The 19,441-nt window shown below is 42.5% G+C and overlaps 1 protein-coding gene across 1 annotated transcript in view; it reads left to right on the top strand.

The window, feature by feature from the left end:
- The window catches only part of magi2b (membrane associated guanylate kinase, WW and PDZ domain containing 2b), a 66,992-nt gene that overhangs the window by 46,125 nt on the left and 1,426 nt on the right, over positions 1-19,441 (top strand). The window contains 15 exon segments of the mRNA XM_035532334.1: positions 309-814; positions 961-1,126; positions 6,926-6,957; positions 11,239-11,404; positions 12,005-12,040; positions 13,926-14,017; positions 14,463-14,658; positions 16,364-16,399; positions 16,402-16,539; positions 16,809-16,994; positions 17,206-17,378; positions 17,381-17,595; positions 18,345-18,537; positions 18,800-18,943; positions 19,275-19,413. Of these exon segments, the coding sequence (XP_035388227.1) occupies positions 309-814; positions 961-1,126; positions 6,926-6,957; positions 11,239-11,404; positions 12,005-12,040; positions 13,926-14,017; positions 14,463-14,658; positions 16,364-16,399; positions 16,402-16,539; positions 16,809-16,994; positions 17,206-17,378; positions 17,381-17,595; positions 18,345-18,537; positions 18,800-18,943; positions 19,275-19,413 (2,418 nt within the window).

Genomic DNA, 19,441 nt, shown 5'->3' with positions numbered 1-19,441 from the left:
CATGATTTAAAACCCTGATGCTTGCCTACAAAGCCACAAATGGACCTGGCAGTTCTTACCTGAAAGCATTTGTCTCACCCTGCATCATATCTCATACCCTGGTGTCTCAAGTACAGCATTTCTGGAACCATTGCAAGAGACAGAGAATATGCCCCAAGACTCTTGTACTAGAATCCAGATGGTGGAATGAATTTCCACTATGTGCCTGTACAGCAGTGTCTGATATATGCTAAAAATTGTGTGTGTGTGTTTTTGTGTATAAATATTTTAACCTTAACAGTTTTTTATTTACTTCCTTGTCCACGCAGGTGATGTCATTGTCTACATCAATGACATCTGTGTCTTAGGCACGACACATGCAGATGTGGTCAAGCTCTTCCAGTCTGTCCCCATTGGCCAGAGTGTGACCCTCGTGCTGTGCCGAGGCTACCCGCTCCCTTATGACCCCGAGGATCCATCAGCCAGCACTACTGTGCCGCCCCTGGGCCTGGTGGATACTTCTCTGTTGCTCAATGGACGGAACACCTACGACAACTATATGGAGTACATGTCTCTGACCGGCCGACTGGTCGCCGAGCATGGCGAGGGTCTGGCCCAGACCTCCCACCCTGGGGACACCCACCTGGATGGCTCTCAGCCACCCTCCCTCACCACAGGAGCTCCGCCTGATGACAGCATTTCCATGGCATCATCGTCCGGGGCGACAGCAGGAGCACAAGTCCCTCCAGAGCTTCTGAGCCTCACCATGACCAAAGGAGCAGAGGGCTTTGGCTTCACCATTGCAGACAGTCCTACCGGCCAGCGAGTAAAACAGGTGCTTGAATGCACACTTTCCTGCCATAAGTGTTTTGTTACACTCTATTGCATACTTTTACGCACAGTTGGAAGCTGCTTTGTCGTTTCATACATATTAACACGCTCCACTGAAAACATGATGTTTATGAGAAAATTGTCTGCTAGGTGCTGGAGCCCCAGGGCTGTCCTGGCCTGTGTGAAGGAGATCTTATAGTGGAGATTAATCAGCAGGGCCTGCAGAGTCTCAACCACTCCCAGGTGGTGCAGATCCTGAAGGACTGCCCCGTGGGCACAGATGCTACCCTCATCATCCAGAGAGGTGGAGGAACAGGTGTGACTCTCTTCTGTTGTTTTCTCAATTGTCCTTGATGTTTAAAGTAGAAGTTTAAAATATTTTGGATTTAATGTCTTCGTTTAACTAGGTGGATCTCAAGATGTTTGGAGATCTGGAACAAATGCTTTAAGATACTTTGCTACTGACTATTTCATATTATATACAGTTGTAGAGGAATGCATTTCAAAATTGTCTGCTGAGTACATTTTCTTTTTTGCTTGACCGTGTAGTGGGCTGGCCAACTTTCACTGACTCACTAAGTCCCATTTTTGAACCGCAAATGTGTGCGTTGCCTCAGTGCATCTGTGCATTAGCTAGCTAGATAAATTAAAGGTACATTGGAAGTAGTTAGTAATGAAAACTGTAATGAACATGTGGGTGCCTATGAAAGCAACTGGTGTTCTACTCTTAATCAATTCATTTTGTAAGTAGTCTCTATTTGGGTAGATTAAATCCAGTAATGATTATCTTGACTCACATTAACTAGTGGCGGTGTTGGAGACTAATTCTAATTTTCTAGTGTGTGAAGTGTTAGTGATATTCAGGATATTTGTGATTTGTGAGTAATATTACTGTAATTGCTCTAGAATGTTGTTTTGCTCACTTTAAAAAATGAATCTTTGCTGTTCAATACTTGCAAACAAAAACTGCTGTTAGCAAGGCAACAGGCATATTTATCAGCTAGATAATATTTTAAATCCTTTCTCCTGTTCCTGCTTTTAAATCACTTATCCTGCATCTGTGGATTTACAGTGGTGTTATTTTTAACAAATCTAGAATAATAAAAGAACAATGATGAATATTCTATGTAGAAACAAATACATATGGGTATACCCATACAGAGAATTACAGTGCACAGAGAAGAAAGTGAAGAGAAATTATCCTCTGGCTTATATTCACTGTGAATAACAGGACTGATCCACTGGTATCCCATCGTATATTCAAATGTACATTACATAGCTTAAAGTATATGGACACCTGACCCTCATCCCTATAAGATGCTTGGAAACCCCAATCCAAAACCACATGGAGGTGGCCCTCCATTTTGCAGCTGTAGCAGCCTCTGGTCTTCTGGGAAAGCTTTCTACAGGAATTTGGAGTTTGTAGGAATTTGTGTCCTTACAGTCAAAAGAGCTTTTGGAAGGTCAGGCACTGATGTTGGATGAGAAGGTCTGGCTTGTGGTTGACATTTCATTGCTGGCATGCTGTATACCACTGCAGCCAATGCTTGGCTTTGCATATAGTGATCTTAGGCTTGTGTGCAGCTGCTCATCCATGGAAACCCATTTCATGAAGCTCAACACAGTTCTTTGCTGATGGTGCTTCCAGAGGCAGTCTGGAATTCTGTAGTGAGTGTTGCAACAGAGGATGGGTGATTTTTATAGGCTACGCATTTCAGCACTCGGCAGCCATGCTCCGTGGATTTCATGGTATATTACTTTGTGACTATGCTGTTGATGTTCCTAGACACTTTCACATTTCACATTAATATCATTTAAAGTTGACCGGAGCAGGTCTAGCAGGGCAGAGATTTACACAAACTGGCTTGTGGCAAAGGTGGCATCCTACAACAGTACCACCTTTAAAGTCACTGAGTTCTTCAGTATGATCTATTGTAATGCTAGTGTTTATCTAGGGAGATGACATGGCTATGTGGCTTGGTTTTATACACCTGTCAGCATGGGGTGTGACTGAAATAGCTGAATTCAGTAATTAGGAAGGATGTTCATGTACTTTTGGCTATTTAGTGTTTATTTCAACAACCTCTTGTGGTTCACAGTTGGACTTTGAAGACTGAATTTTTTAAACAAGCGCAACTGAACTAGTGCAATGATTACATTGACTTGCAGTCTCTTCGTGTCAATATCTGTCCATAATTCATATTTGGAGCCATTTCTGATGAAACCATACTATTATAAGTATTGGCTGGCAATGCTCGTTATGTAACATAAAAGTCTCATTTTAATATATCAGCTATTTCTTTCACACTTTAGTAACTTCTCTAACACAACCCTAGCTCTTGAGGAATAAAATATATAATAATTGTTATATTTTCTTAATGTTTGGGGTTTTATACAAGTCAGTACCTCCCCATTGTGGTAATAATGTGCATAAACTCGAAATTCAAGGGACTTCATATTTAGCGTTTATTGTTAGCTGGGGCTATAATTAACAAGTGCAAAGCACAAAGCGGGTAAATTGTTTTACATTTTATGCAAGAGACAACTTGAAAGATAGCAGGACTGTAGGAACTGATGAATTTTTCAAAGCAGTAAGACACAAAAGACACTCAAATTCTATACTTCCTTCAGAGATTTCCAAGCATTTCAGATGTCGTACTGTTAACACTTGTGTGAAAGATGTGCAGTGGTTGGTGGCTTGGTGAAACTAGGCTTTTTTCAAATTATTTTATGTTCTTTAACTTCTTTAACTAGGCTTTTTAAATCAAATGCTCCTCTTTCTGTAATTTGTACAACTGACTCATGTGGTATGGTGGTGGTCAGATTAATGTCCCACCTGAGGATTTTAATCCTGTTTGTATGTTCTTTGTTATCTGATGCTCTTTTGATGTGAGGCTGTCTGAGGATGGTGCATGCAATGCAGCTCACTTCTCTTCTTTCACACTAGTACCTTGTCAGTCTTGGTGTGTGCATGTGTTGCATGCATTTATGTGTGTGTTGAAACTCCATGGCATCATTTTAGAATCAGTTGCCTTTTTTAAGTTAAGCCTTTGGTGAAAGTCCAGAGCACACCTTGCCAGTTGCAGGTGGTGATTTGTAGCATTTTCTGATTTGAGCCAAAATAATTTGCTAATTTGAAATGTTTGCATTGAAAAAATGTCTGCATTAAAATGTTCATATTTCATTAAAATTGATTTTAATGAAACACTTTACTGCACAGGCTTATGATGCTGATATTGGAATTACCTTATTTACGTTAACTCCCATTTTGCTTTTGAAATGAGGCAACGTTATTGTTTTAATGGAACACTTGGATCCTGTTCAGGCAGAAAGTCTAGTTTTGCCTAGGTGATATGTCTGACCTTTTCCTTCATGTCAGAGTGAACAATCACTCTGGAACAGATCGAAACTAAAACAGTCGTACAAGGCTCAGTCTTCCTCATTCATACTGACTCCCACTGTCTCACAATGATGCACCATCTTAACCATTAAAGTGAGTAAAATGATCATATGCATCAGTCATCAGTCTGATTCCAGCATGGAGCTGCATTGAGGGCTACGTTCCAATAAGCATTTGCCTTCTCTCTCTCTCTCCCTCTCCCTCTCCCTCACTTGCTCTCTCTCCATTTTACTGAAAGCTATACCCCTGGACGACCTCTAAAATATACACGCAGTGAGGTCTAAAGTAAGCCAGTGAGAGACAGTCTGACTCACAAGCTGACTGTGAGGCCATTCAGTTCCAGCACAGGCATGCATCCAATGTCCCATCCAGTGCTGGCCATGTTCACAGCTCTCTCTCTTCAGCGCCGCGATTAGCGCACAGCTCTCACACTGAGCCACACACCACAAGCTGACAGTACTCTGTACCAATGAGAATGCAGATGTTCATTAAAAAAATGGGATGTTTGCAGAATCAGCCAATTGTGGACTGACACATCACAGCATGCTAATCTGTTTTGTTCAAGGGATTTGTCAGAATTGGTTATGGCTAATTCAGCAGCACTTGTAGAAATTTGATATGATTATCATTTAACATGAATGATAATAATTAATCTTAATCAATATGGTTATTTTCAGGAATTACTATGCTTCAAATCCTTTTGCAATGCATTGTGGGGGTGGGGTTAGGGTGGGGTGGGGGGTAATAAAACGTTTCCTGTTGGTCTTTTTGTTCTCTTACCATCCTGTTCGCTCTAGCATTCTAACCTTTCTGTTTGAGTACACTCTTTATGATGGGTATTGTCAGCACTGTTATGATAGAAGAGGCAGGTACGAGTTGATGGGTCCATTCCCCTGACTCGGCAGAGAGCTTGCAGGATCACTGGGGCCATGGCATTTCAGCACCATGGACAGCCCCCCTTAGTCCCGTGACATTTCAGCACGTCGGACAGCTCCCCAGCCCTTCGGTCTCAGATCTCATCGAAAGCGCTTGTCACTCAGTGCTGTCTGCACTCAGGAAGTGTCCTCCCCATCCCAGATGATTCACTTTGTGACAGGCTGCTGCTCTGTTCCAGCTATTGACTGGAGGCGGGAAGAGTCTTACTGACAGTAATATGAGTGAAACCCAAGACCTGAGGCAGATAAACATTTTCTGTGTGTAATTTTAATCATACCTCCCTCTTTCTTTCAACTCTAGTTCAGATTGCATTACAGGAACTGAATAACATACATGTCAAGTATCAGAGGTAGTAATGATAAAGATTTTGTTTATGTAAAAACAAGTACGTACTGTCGTTTTTCAAATATATTTTGTATAAGCTTGTGTTGAAGGGAAAAGGAGTCTCTTTTGTTTGGCAGAAATTCATATTTTCCTAAAGGCTTCACGTTCAGCTCTTAGCCATGCCAAGTTCCATTCTGGTCAGGGAGCCTCTGATGTAATCCTGTTAGTTTAAGTGGGCATACAAATGTCCTGCTCTAGCCTCCTCCTGACACACACACACACACACACACACACACACACACACACACACACACACACACACACACACACACACACACACACACACACACACAAAAAGAGCTATGTACTTCATAAATATCCATGGACCCCAAGACAGATCGTTGCATAGTGATGGGGTACTTGGTTTGAAAGACCAAGATGCTGAGTCTTGCTCAGATCTCTGATAAAAACATGGCATGCTCTCCTCTGTTAGCTCTCTAATTTGTGATTTTCATGAGCTTTAATTAAATCACAGGAGCATTCACAAATGTCAGCTGCATATCCGGCGTAATTACCCGAAAGGCGTTAAAACCTTTGTCAGCTGTTGATCTTTGTAGAGATTGTTCAGCATGTCAGTGTATTTCACACTCATGTACAGGACCCAAGAAATACAATTCACATGTAGTTTATATTTATTTAAAGTGTCACTAGCAAAAATAGTCCATATTTAATTTTGACCTTAATTGTGTGTGTGTGTGTGTGTGTGTGTGTGTGTGTGTGTGTGTGTGAAAGAGAGCGAGAGAGACAGATAGACTTGAACTTGTCTGCTGTAAAAACCTCCAGCACCCCTATACTGGCCTGAGCCAAATCACCTCCTAGCACTGAACTGGCCTTAGCCCTCTCTATAGAGGAGTTAAGAGGAGGTTTCAGATGCTACCACTTCCATTTCCACCCTCTGAACTGCTCAGACTTTGAGGTGGAGAAAACCTGCCAAGCCCCACTCCACTCTACTTACTTACTGCACTCAGACATGCCACATGAGTCTCAGTTCATTTGCCATTGCTTTGTTTTTTATTCTGTTGCATTCATCGAGCATTGATTTGCTGTATAGCATATGAAGCTGCAGCAATAAGGACTGCTACCCCCCCCCCCCCCCCCCCCCTCAATGAACTGTGCTTAGGACAGCATGCAAGACTCAGTAAATCTCTGTATGAATTATAAAGCTGGGCCCTGAAGCTAATGATGCAATTTTCACAAATAAATGCAACAGATTAACTTCATCTAAGTGCAGGCAAACAAGAACAACAGAAATGATGGAGAACTGAGACTTGGAGAACCAATGCCTAGTTCTGCATATGATGGCAATGACAATTTAGCAGTTCTCTGATTTAATCCATGTCTCTTGTTCTCTTTCCCTGATTCTCTCTCTTTCTTTCCCCCTTTTCTGTTTGTTAGGGCACTTCTCCCCCTGGGATGGCACCAAACAGGTAATCTAAAATGTTCACATTTTCCAGTGTCCTAAATGGGCTAAATTTGACCTAAATCTTAATGTGGGATGTATTGCCATGTATTTTGCTTCATACTGTCATTCCCTTGTCTTAGAAGTGCATATATGTAAAACATTTTCAAGCCTCTCCAATTTAAACATTTTTTAAGGTGCAACTGCACCTAAAATGTGAACTTGGATTATTTAAAGTGCAGGGAAGTTGTGGTAACAACACTATTGCATAAACATGTTTGATTCTAAGAAGCAATGCTTATATCTTTATATTTCAAGTCAAGATTAAAGTAAAATTAAATGAGCTGTTCCATACTTCTAATATAGATATTTTAAGAAAAAACAAAGTCAAATTTATTTATATAGTGATTTATACAATATGCATTGTCACAAAGCAGTTTTAAAAATGTTTGGGTCTAAATCCCTAAAGAGCAAGTCAAAAGCATTTGCAGGTCAACACAAACTGTTTGCATGGGAATGCTAATTTTTTTTGCAAGGGAATGCAATACATTTGCCAGCACCTTTTTAAAATTTCATTTTTTTAACGATATGCTCCATGTTGTTGCGTATGGAGTAGCTCATTGAATTTAACTTTGGTCTTGGATTGAAATAAAGAGATCCAGTATCGCTTCTCAAATCAAACATGATTTTTATTAGTGAGCACAAACTGAAACCATTACTGATATCAATAGGACTTTGTAGAAGAAAAGATTGTTATAGTCTAGGAAGTGTAGTTGGATTCATTAGAGCACAACTTTGTGAGGGAATAAAAAACATTTGTGAGGGAATGCAATGCTGTTTTATCCACTGTCCCTTAGGGGCTCTGTATTATCAATTGGTGACTTGCAGATTTAAAAAAAAAAAACATTAATTACTGATGAGTTACTAGTAAAATTTGTTAACCCACTTATATAGCTAGCTAAGTGACTGCCAGCGAAATGTTGCCTATGGTTGGTAAAAACCCAGAATGTCTGCACATGCTCAGTAGACTCAAGGCCCCCCATGTTGTTGTTGTTGTTTTTGTTGTTTCAATTTGAAAGGTTGACTGAGTACAGTTATGCTTATTCGATATATCATTTTAAATTGAATGGTAAAAATTTCTCTTTTTTTTCTGTTTGAGGGGTAATTCTTTTTACGTTGTGCTATAGAAATATAAATCTTTTCATTCCCAGAACATTTCTGAATATTATTTTTAAAATTATTTTTTACACTATATAACTATATATTATTTATAAAGTTATAATCACTAATCACTATATTATATATAAAGATATGTGGTTACCCCTAATTCAGGTGTTTCAGTTAAACCATTGCTAACAGGTGTAAAAATTCAAGCACATAGCCATGCAGTCTCCATGGACAAACATTGGTAGTAGAATGGGTAATACCGAAGGGGACAGTGAGTAATCTGTCACAGTGATAGTATGCCACTGCGAGTCAGTGTCTGAAATTTCTTTCCTGATGGATCTGTACCTGTCACCTGAAAGTGCTATTATTGTGAAATGGAAGTATCTAGGAGCAACTGCAGTCACGAAGCAGCAGACCACATAAACTTACAGACTGGGGCCGCTAAGTGCTGAAGCACATAGTGCATAAAATCACCCATCCTCTATTGCATCACTCACTCCAGATTTCCAAAGTGCCTCTGGAAGCAACATCAGCACATGAACTGTGTATCAGGATTCATAAATAAAAATGGGTCATAAAATGGGTTTCCATGGTCTTGCAGCTGAATACAAGCCTACAGTCACTATGCACAAGGGCAGGTATTGGCTGAAGTGGTTTAAGGCATGCGGCCACTGAACTCTGGGGCCTAGACTGATTAATCAAGCTTCACTGTCTGGCAGTGTGATGGACATATCTGGGTTTGGTGGGAGCCAAGAGAATGTGACCAAATGGATATATGCATAGTGCCAGCAATAAAGTTTGGTGGTGGAGGGATCATGAGGCTGAGGCTGTTTCAGGGGTTGGACTTGGCACACTGGTTTCCAGTGAAGTGTAAAGTTAATACTTCTGCATAGAAAGACCAATCTGACAATTGTATGCTTCCAACATTGTGGCAACAGTATGGGGAAGGCTGTGCTTGTTCCAGCATAACTGTCTCCCTGTGCACAATGTGACTTGCATAAAGACATGGTTTGATGAGTTTGTTGTGGAGGAACTACAGTGGCCCACACAGAGCCCAGATCTCTGAGCTCAACCCCAATGAACACTTTTGGGATGAATTGGAATTGAAATGTCGACTGTAAGCCAGGCCTTCTCATCCAACCTTCTTATCATTGCCTGTCCTCCCAATAGCTTTTTTGCCTCTATGGGCACAAATTCTCAAAGGCACACTCCAAAATCTTGTTGAAAGCCTTCCAAGAACAGTGGAGGCTGTTATAGCTGCGGAGAGGGGTCCAGCACCATATTATCATCCATAGTTTTGAAATGGGATGACCCACAAGCTCATGTAGTTGTTTGAAGGCTCATGGTTAGGTTTCCACATCCTTTTGTTCACATGGTGTATTTTGGATATTGTTTTCAAATCAACATTTTACAAAATGAAATTCTGCTAATAATACAAGAAACCATCAAACAATAAAAACACAACAAAAAACAAATACACTTACAGTGGTTACTGGGAAATAATTCCAGTTCTCATATTAGTATGGAAATATACATACAAATACCCTTCTTGACAGTGCTGAAAGATCTCATGGGGTTGAGGATCAAGTCACGTCTTTCTGTAGAGTAGCATTTGAACCCCAGTGCAGGTTGCTCTTAACCCCTGATCTTGGGCCATCCCTTCCTCCCAAAAGCCTTTTCTTGACCATTAAAAGACAATACAGTGCTGATCTTAGGTATGCATTAAGCGCCAAATTGCTTCCTACACTGCAGGCACAGCAGGTTAGTTTCATCCTGCCTGCACTACTGTACCAGGTTTCATAAAATCTGAAAGGAAAATGAACAGGGTGACAGACACATTAATGCAGTCACTGTGGGTGGTCTGCCAAATCAGTATGCCTCCCTTGTCCCTGCGTTAGCAAACAAAGCCCTGTAACCTGTAGTGGGTTGTGTGTGTGTGTGTGTGTGTGTGTCTGTAAGAGGGCAGAATGTATTTGTCATGAAGAGGAATTATTCCAAGTCCAGCGATTATGCAGATGGTTCTCAATTGATATTCCTCTACCTCTGTCCCTGAGATCTCCCCATTTTATCACGCTGTCATAGGAAGTGAATTGTTCTGCCAAACCATGAACAACCTCTTCTCAGCCTTGCATCTCCACCGAATCTGAAAGCGAGCCGTGTCTTATTGTGATCTTCGCCTCTCATCACTCCTTGATATGGATTATGGTGTAGTATGTTCCAGTGTTTTATTATAGCTGAAATGGATCGGTGAGCCTTTCATTAATCCAACCCTGCATCCCCAGGAGCATCTAATGCGAGCATTGTGAGATCACTCATAAGGAGGATCTGGATATTCTTTTAACCTTTCGCTTTCATGTCAAGGAAAGAACACGATGGCGTAAAGCCGGGTTTTTGGGCAGCCTTGTTCTGCTTGGTTCAGATCCCAGTCTGGGTAGCATTAGCAGGCAGATGGGACTGGCATGGTAAACTAACAGGGAGTGGCTTTCCCGGTGCCTGGGGCTTCTGGCTGTGGTGCTGCTGCTCTCCCAACACACTTCACATGCACTCTTTTTAGTGCCCCAATCCATTTCCTGCAGAGAGCGCCAGATCTCTACACTCTGCTAAGATCTTTAATGGAGAGCAAAGGGATAAATGTATAAGTTCACCTTTACTGTGCACTTAATGTACTCAGCTTGCTTATCTTCCCAGACACATACACACACAGACACACACACACACACACACACACACACACACACACACACACACGTGCGCATGTATAGATCTTGTGTATTTTTGTGACATTTATAACAATGTCAGAAGAAAAAGTAGTCTCATGCAATAAAATGCGATGCTTAGCTTGGTTTTATAGCTTGGAGCCAGATAGTGTGCACTACATATAAATATTGGTATGTTGCAGTAAGTTGCAATAATGCCCATTATTTTCTTTTTACTCAATCTATGTGTTTCATGCTTCAAATTCTTCTTCACCTTTTAGATAAGCCTTGCTTCCACTCAGGGATTTTTTGTTTAACATATTCATGCATTTTTAAACATAGTTAGGGGTAACTGGAAGATAAACATGGAAATAATCTATGCCCCAGTCCTGAAGACAGCTTTAAAACTCATAGGATGACCTACATAATTGGTCATGTGTTTGCAGTGGGACCCTCAAGGAAGCCCCCAGACGGCCCTGGTGGCCCCCAGCCTCTCCCAAGCCGCACCCCATCCCATTCAGGCACTGCACCCCGACGCCGACGGGGGCCACCTGGGCAAACCCGATCCCTACGACCTCTATGAGAAGTCCCGCGCCATTTATGAGAGCAGGCGTAAGTCTGAACACTTTCTCAAGATTTTGATTAGGGTGGTTCAGGAATATGCCTATATTAATAGCTGTGGCTGAGCGGTTATCAAATCAGCTGCACCTGCACCTTGTAAATCTGCTGAACATATATGTTCACGGAACACACACAGGAGTACAGGGTGGGGCCGAACCCCCCGCCCAACACACACACACAAACCCCACGTCCACTCCAAGGCCACAAAACATCAAACACAAACATCAGACCACATCAGATTACCATGCTGCCTATTTACTCTGCTCTTCCAGCAGTGGTGTTACACAACTAAACCGGTGTCGCCACTAAACTGGTGTTACATAGCTAAAAATGTGAGCTATTTTCACTTTTTATTTTAGCATTAGCTTTCGATATGTCCAGTTTTCCTCTGCTGAAGTCATTACAGCACACATTCATCCTGCTGTACAGAAATAATTCTGCTGTCATTATGTAATCTTGAGGAGTTCATAACCACATCTTGTTGTAATTGTGTGTGAATGAATACCAATTTAGGCCATTCATTCTCATAGAGCCACCATTTAGTGGCATAAAGACTCTCTGATTAGGATCTGCTCATTATTTCCCTTCCAGAGCCTGGTCCACCACGAATGCTGACTGACTCTACAGGCAAGTAGATTATGCTGCAATTTGTTTTGCTGTATTATGAAGCATATGTCATATACTTCGGAGTTCAATACCTAATGCATCTGTCTTTGCTGAATTCCCAGTCGATAGCTAGTCTATATTTAACTGCATATGTACCAGCATGGCTCTGGCCTGTACTGAAGTATAAGGTTCAGAACTGCATTGCATATCATGCTAGGTGACCTACATACATTCACTGGCCACTTTATTAGGTACACCTTGCTAGTACAGCATTGGACCCATTTTGCCTTCAGAACTACCTTAATTCTTCGAGGTGTAGATACACCAAGATGCTGGAAACATTTCTCAGGGATTTTGGTCCATAATTACATAATAGCATCATGCAGCTGCATATCCATGATGCGAGTTTCCAATTCCACCACATCCCAAAGGTGTTCTATTGGATTGTGATCTGGTCACTGTGGAGGCCATTTGAATACAGTGAACTCATTGTCATGTTCAAGAAACCAGTTTGAGATGATGGCACATGCTGAAAGTAGCCATCAGAAGATGACCAACACACCTATTGTCATAAAGTGATGGACATGGTCAGCAACAGTACGCAGGTAGGCTGTGGCTCAATTAAGTATTAAGGTATTAAAGGGCCCAGAGTATGCCATTACATCAGCGTGCCACTATCCCACTCACCATTACACCACCACCAGCCTTAACTGTTTATGCAAGGCAGGATGGATCCATGCTTTCATATTGTTTATGCCAAATTCTGGCCCTACCATTCGAATGTCGCAGCAGAAATCGAGACTCATCAGATCTGGCAGCGTTTTTCCAATCTTCCATTGCCATATTTTGGTGAGTATGTAAATTGTAGCCTCAGATGCCTGTTAATAGCTGACAAGAGTGGCATATCTGCTTCAAGGTTTGATGTGTTGCACATTCAGAGATGTTGTTCTGCATACCTCAGTTGTAATGAGCGGTTATTTGAGTTACTGTTGCCTTTCTATCAGCTCAAACCAGTCTGTCCATTCTCCTCTCACCTCTGGTGGCAGCAAGGTATTTTCACCCAGTGTGTGACTCACTGCATGTTTTCACTTGTTCTGATCATTCTTTGTAAACCCTAGAGATGGTTGTGAGTGAAAATCCCAGTAGATCAGCAATTTCTGATCTACTCAGACTAGTCAGTCTAGCACCAACAAACATGCCATGTTCAAAGTCACTTAAATCACTTTGCTTCCCTATTCTGATGCCCAGTTTGAACTTCAGCAGGTCATCTGACCATGTCTACATGCATTAATGCATTAAGTTGCTATCATGTCATTGGCTGATTAGATATTTGCAAACGCCTAATAAAGTGCTGGTGAGTGTATGTGCTGTACATAAGTGAGGGGAGATCCTTTAATGCATCTTGAATCCAGGTGTTGTTCACCTGGGATTTTGTTTTGGAGTATGGCCTGATTTTCCCTACTAATGACATTTTCTTCGTTTCAAGTTTATTTATTTATGTAAGGTGACTAAGGTGACTATAACTATGTTTGTTAGTCATACAGCAGGTTGGCTATAATATAAAAAGATTACCTTCCTAGTCATAGTTAGTTTGTAATCCATGCTTGGCTAACGGGCTTAGCTACAGCGCCTTCTGTTTAATGAGACACAAGTGTGAATTGTGAACGCAAGTGTTTGTGTTTCCACGTCTGCATTCACACTGAATAACCACATTATTCTATTCCCACCATCCCTTGTTTATGTGTGTTGAACACAGATCACAGTACAATGAATACAATGACTTTGTTTTATTTTGAAGCCTCTGATTGCAATGCTTTTTCAAGCCTGTCTAGCCCAGGGCATTAGAGCTGAAGTCCACAGGCTGAGCTGCTACAGTACTGACCTGCGCACTCTGCTGCTTTCTCAGGTGTGGAATACCAGGAGGTGGAGGTGCACCTGGTGAGGGAGAAGACAGGCTTCGGCTTCCGGATTTTGGGAGGAGATGAGGCGGTACAGGCTGTGAGTCCGGAGGCCCGTGACAAGGCTCGTATGGGGAAACTGAGGACATCCTCTGTTTATCTGTTCATCTTAAATTGGCTCAGGAGAAGAGAGAGAGCCCGAAGCATAGAGAGAGACTGGAGATGTGACCTTTTACAGTGTAGACCAAACAACATCAAAAAAACAATACATTATTGTTTCATTGCTTTCCTCTAGATTCTCTTGGTAGGAGAGAGCTTAGCTTGCAATCTTTGCTGCTTTTTCATGCATATTACTGTCTTATTATCACGGCCTACCCGCTCAGTTGCACCTCTTACACTAGATGTGACTAGCACTCCACATAAAGCCTACTGATGGGGAATTTAATCTTAAACAATTTCTTGAACACTATCTGGGGGCCGCAAAACCTCTGCCTTTGGTGCATTTTCTGGTGCCTAATAAAGTGATGGTTTATTCCTTGTCACAGATTGTGATTGGAGCGATTATTGCGAACAGTCCCGCAGAGCGGGATGGTCGCCTGCGTCCAGGCGATGAGCTGGTGTCTGTGGACAGGATGCCTGTGGCGGGACGGCCACATCGATACGTCATTGACCTCATGCACGCCGCGGCACGCAACGGCCAGGTCACCCTGACCGTGAAACGAAGGATGCTGCATCAGGCTGGTGAGAACTGGACTACATCATACTAAATCTGACTCAGTACTTCAGTTCTTAATTTACCATGTCAACAAAATAGATTTTTATAAAATATGCAGACTCTTGATTCTAGATATATAAATAAATGAATGAATGCATGGTTAAAGTGTCAGGACCTTTCCTGTTGTATGTGCTAGAACAGTCCTGGAGTAATAGAAAAGCAGCTCAGTATTCCCTCCCCTTCTAAAATCAGCTATGCTCACATCCTAATAGCTGTGACAGCACATGCAGATGTAGTTTTGGTGTAGAACAGCTGCACTTCCGACAGTTCTAAATGGCTAATGCTCTGTTCCTAGAAGGAAAAGGTATATGGGAGGGACTAAAAACAAAACAGTATAATGTGAGCCATCCTGCCAGTTTGCACTGTGAAGTTATTCTACTGTAGCTGGATTGCAGCTTGTGGTCATGGAGGGCAGGGGTTCCTGTGGTTGGTCAGGACATGCACCACGTTGTACCTCGCAGAGCCATTCGGACTCCTGCTGCCAGCCTGTTTTGGCTCTGTGCTGAATGGTTAAAGGAGGGTTTTGAAGCAAAACAACTATAAGCTTGCCAAAATGGCAAGCAGACCTCACACTAAAAACCAGACATTTGAGCATATTGACTTCAGGGTCTAAGCTGTGGGTTCATTCATTGATATTTGTTGATAAATAACAGAGCTGTACAGTGAGTCAGTTTTGCACACATTTATGATAAGTACACATGTAATCCTTTGGAGGCTATGACTGTGTGTTACTAACGCAGCAAGACAACGACGCATTGAGTAAGAGCCTGCCAGTCAGAGGGTAGTGTTACTGCAGTTGTATCTCTAGCTAAGACAGCTAGGTATGAGAGCTGAAATTACCCAGCACCAAAACAATACAGATATGTTTAGTTTTCTTTTCAGTATAACCTCTGCAGACCAAAATGCTGGCACGTCTTTGGCTGGGCAGAAAAAACCCTCATTTGAAAATCAAGGACCAACTGGTTTTATGAATGAACAAGGTTATATTCTGCTGTTGCATGGAAAGGTACTGTGAGAGGCAGTTAGCAAAAAATATGTCTTATAGCAAGTTAAATCATCTTAAATGTAAGCAGTAAAAATTATCTATTTAATTTACTATTTGATTAATAATTTCTCATTTTGAAGTTACTACAATAGCCTATAAATTATTAAACATATTTCTTATGTCAAGAAGATCTGTATCTTATAATAATTTTACAATAATCTCCTAATGAGAAAAAATATATAGATTTTCACGTGCTCAGATATAATATCCGATTTTTAAACAGAACATAAAGTTTATAAGCAAGTATGAGTTTCTAAGCATAGGAAATTTGTCTTGAATAATGTTAACATGGTTTCGAGAATGTATATTTTCTCTTTAACTATACTATTTTCTCAGTTCTCATATATGTGTCGCTTTACTTTTGGTATGGCTGCAGCTGCATGTTGTAACAGTCTAAACTGAAAACTTGAGGAACACTGTTTTCAGCTGCACTCCATTGCATGCTACTCAATTGCCCTTCATGCTGCTCATCTATTTAGCTTGCTAGCACCACAGCGCTGCATGAACTAATCTCCCTTACCACTGTGGGTGGCGCAAAACCAATAAAATCCCCTTTCCTCTGCACTCTCAGCAAAAGCCTGTTGAGCATTCACTGAAGCTGTGGGTTACTGCCCCCTGCAGGGCAGCATGTGGGGAGAATGGTGCAGCGGCCAATCAGAGTAGCTCCCGCGAGGCCGTTCGGTGTGTCCGGTCAACCTGGCCGCCCAACCACTGATGTAGTCCATCCACCGCAAAGAGACCGAAGGCTTTGGCTTCGTCATCATCAGCTCTCTAAACCGGCCTGAGAACACCACCACTATCTGTCAGTCTATCCTCTTCCTATACTTGATTATTGTAAAATGGTATTTATAAAACCTAAGGCCTAGTTACATAAAAAATGGGGACTGTATTGTAACTAAGATTTAGGTTTGACATGTAATGTAGGTCAAACCAACTTGAAGTATTCAAAATCGAGAGCCTTGGTGTAGTTTTGCTCGCATTTTTACATGTTCTTTCCTGTTTCCCAGTCTTCCATTTTTACCTGTAAAGATGGAAGCTGAGTTGAGATGTTTATTGCATGCCTTATTTTAGCGGTGCCACACAAGATTGGACGCATCATTGAGGGCAGTCCGGCAGACCGCTGTGGGAAGCTGAAAGTTGGTGACCGGATCATGGCCGTGAACAGTCAGTCTATTATCAACATGCCTCATGCCGACATCGTAAAGCTGATTAAAGATGCAGGCCTTACTGTCACCCTGCACATCATTCCCGAGGAAGGTCAGAGAGAAGCAGGCTTTATGAGTGTGTCAGCTGTATTGTTCCCCTTTGTGCTATAAAATGCCCTGCCTGTTAAATGAACCTGCTAGTAATAGTCTTATTTGATTCTCAGTTTCTCGGTTATATTTCATCCACAGATAATGGTAGTTGGTCACAGAGTGCTTGTCTGTTAGCTATTTTAAAAGCGTCTCGTACTTCTCCTCCTGTATAGATGTGAACGGCCCTCATTCCGCCCCCACCTCAGAGAAGCAGAGCCCCCTGGTGGCTCAGAAGCACAGTCCCCAAGCCCAGTCCAGCCCTGCAACCCAGCACAGTCCCACTGTGGTCCACCCCAGCCCTCCTGCCACCACCCAGCCTAGCCACAGCTTGCAGAGCCAGGCCCCGGAGGTGCTCCAAGCAGCCCACCGGTGGTGACTCAGGCGAGCCAGCTTGCGATTCAGCCCAGCTTGGAAGCGGTGCAGGCAGGCCCAGGGGTGAGTCAGGCAGCTTCCATGGTGGATCAGGGCGTTCCGGTTGTTGCAGTTGTCCCAGGTGTCCAGCTCACCTCTATTGGTGGGGTACCAGTCCCAGTGCCACCTCAGCTCTACCTCCATGATAGCAGGTATTGTGTACCACATTGTCAGTATGATTTATATATAAATATTTTTTTTTTCTATATTTTACTTTTTTATTATATTTAGGATTCGTTATCCTTACTTGGGAGGTTATAGAGGAGCATTTACTTTAAAATTTTGGTGTATAATTACTGAAACAAATTTTGCTGCTTCAAATATGAAAAGGGGGCATTTACTTTTATACTAGCATCATACCTTTGTACAGACATATTTAGAATTACATGTGGTTAAATCTGGACAGTTTCTATTAGCCTTTGGGTCACCTAACCTTTAGGCCAAATACAGGAGACATTAGTTCCACTAGTGGGCCGGTATGTTCTGGGTTCACTGGTGGCATACACCAGATCCTTTGCAGTAATCTTGTAGTTGAGCCCTGGGGAATGAGGTTGTCTTTTCCCCTCTAACTTTGTTGTGTAATGTCTCTTAACTCCTCAGCCTAAATTATTTACTTGTGGATGTCTGCTCTAAGACATCTCTGTGCAGGCAGTGCTTTTCTCTGTAGCCTGGTTTGGGTGCGCTGTGATTTATTGCAAAAGACTAAAGCGTGAGGTTTCAGACTCAGTGCTTATTGTCTAACCTGTTGAAAGTGCAGTTTGCAGTCTCTTGAAGTATGCTGCATCAACATCTGAAACACTGGACGGAGGGAGTATGGTTATGCAAATTTATGAATGACAAACACCATATGATTTGCTGTTGGAAAGGCTTTCTTCTAATTGAAACATTTTGGAAGCTACAGATCGGAGGTGAAAGCCAGACAGGACGTTAAACCAGACATCTGCCAGCCTCCATACACGGACTACAGACAGCCTCCAGTAGACTACCGACATCCGCCAGCAACAGACTACAGACAGCCTCCCACTATGGACTACAGACATCCGCCTCCTCTAATTGACTACAGACAACATTCTATCCCAGACTACAGGCCACAGGTAGGCCTACAAATCTCAGTGTGCTGTAAGGTCCAGACAGAAAGATTTTCTCAGGATGTGAAGCTCAATAACATTTAACAGTTCATATTTGTTACAGTTATTTAACCACAAAATTTTGGAGAAAATCTGGAGCTCTAATAGTTTTGTGAGAAGCTTAATGCAGGGGTCTATATGAGTGACAGTGAAAGAAGGTCATTACTAAGAGCAATGACCTGTGCATGTGTTCGTGTGCGTGTGTGTGCGTGTATTTGTTTCTGGGCAGGACTATGACTACTTCACAGTGGAGCTGGAGAAGAGTGTGAAGGGCTTTGGCTTCAGCATCCGTGGAGGAAGGGAGTACAAGATGGACCTGTTTGTGCTGCGCCTGGCCGAGGACGGCCCCGCTGTCCGGAACGGCCGCATGAGGGTCAGTCCGGCATGCTCTCCCCTTTGCGCTCCAAATGATCGGCCATGCAGGTGTTCCAGCGTCTTGCGCGCCGCCCTCAGCTGTGCCCAGAACTGACCTGTAGCAGCTTGCCCTCAGGCTGGGATCTAGAATACACATCTCTTCTCACATGCTCTCTCTAAATGAAACTGATCGTTGTAATTTATTTGTGGAAAGCGTGAAGGCATTACTGGACAGGCTTGGAAGCCAGAAAATGTGATCAAAGGTTGGCTTCCTCATAAGCATTTCTCATAAGTGTGTGTGTGCGTGTGTGTGTGTGCGTGCATGCGTGTGTGTGTGTGTGTGTGTGTAGGTGGGTGATCAGATCATTGAGATAAATGGGGAGAGCACAAGGGACATGAGTCACGCCCGTGCCATCGAGCTCATCAAGGCTGGCGGACGACGGGTGCGTCTGCTGCTGAAACGGGGCACGGGACAAGTGCCCGAATACGGTGGGTATCTCAGCCTGCTCATATCAAC

This window comes from Electrophorus electricus, chromosome 12, assembly GCF_013358815.1.
Source record: "Electrophorus electricus isolate fEleEle1 chromosome 12, fEleEle1.pri, whole genome shotgun sequence".
Lineage (NCBI taxonomy): Eukaryota > Metazoa > Chordata > Actinopteri > Gymnotiformes > Gymnotidae > Electrophorus > Electrophorus electricus.
This window is presented reverse-complemented; position numbering and strand designations above follow the sequence as displayed.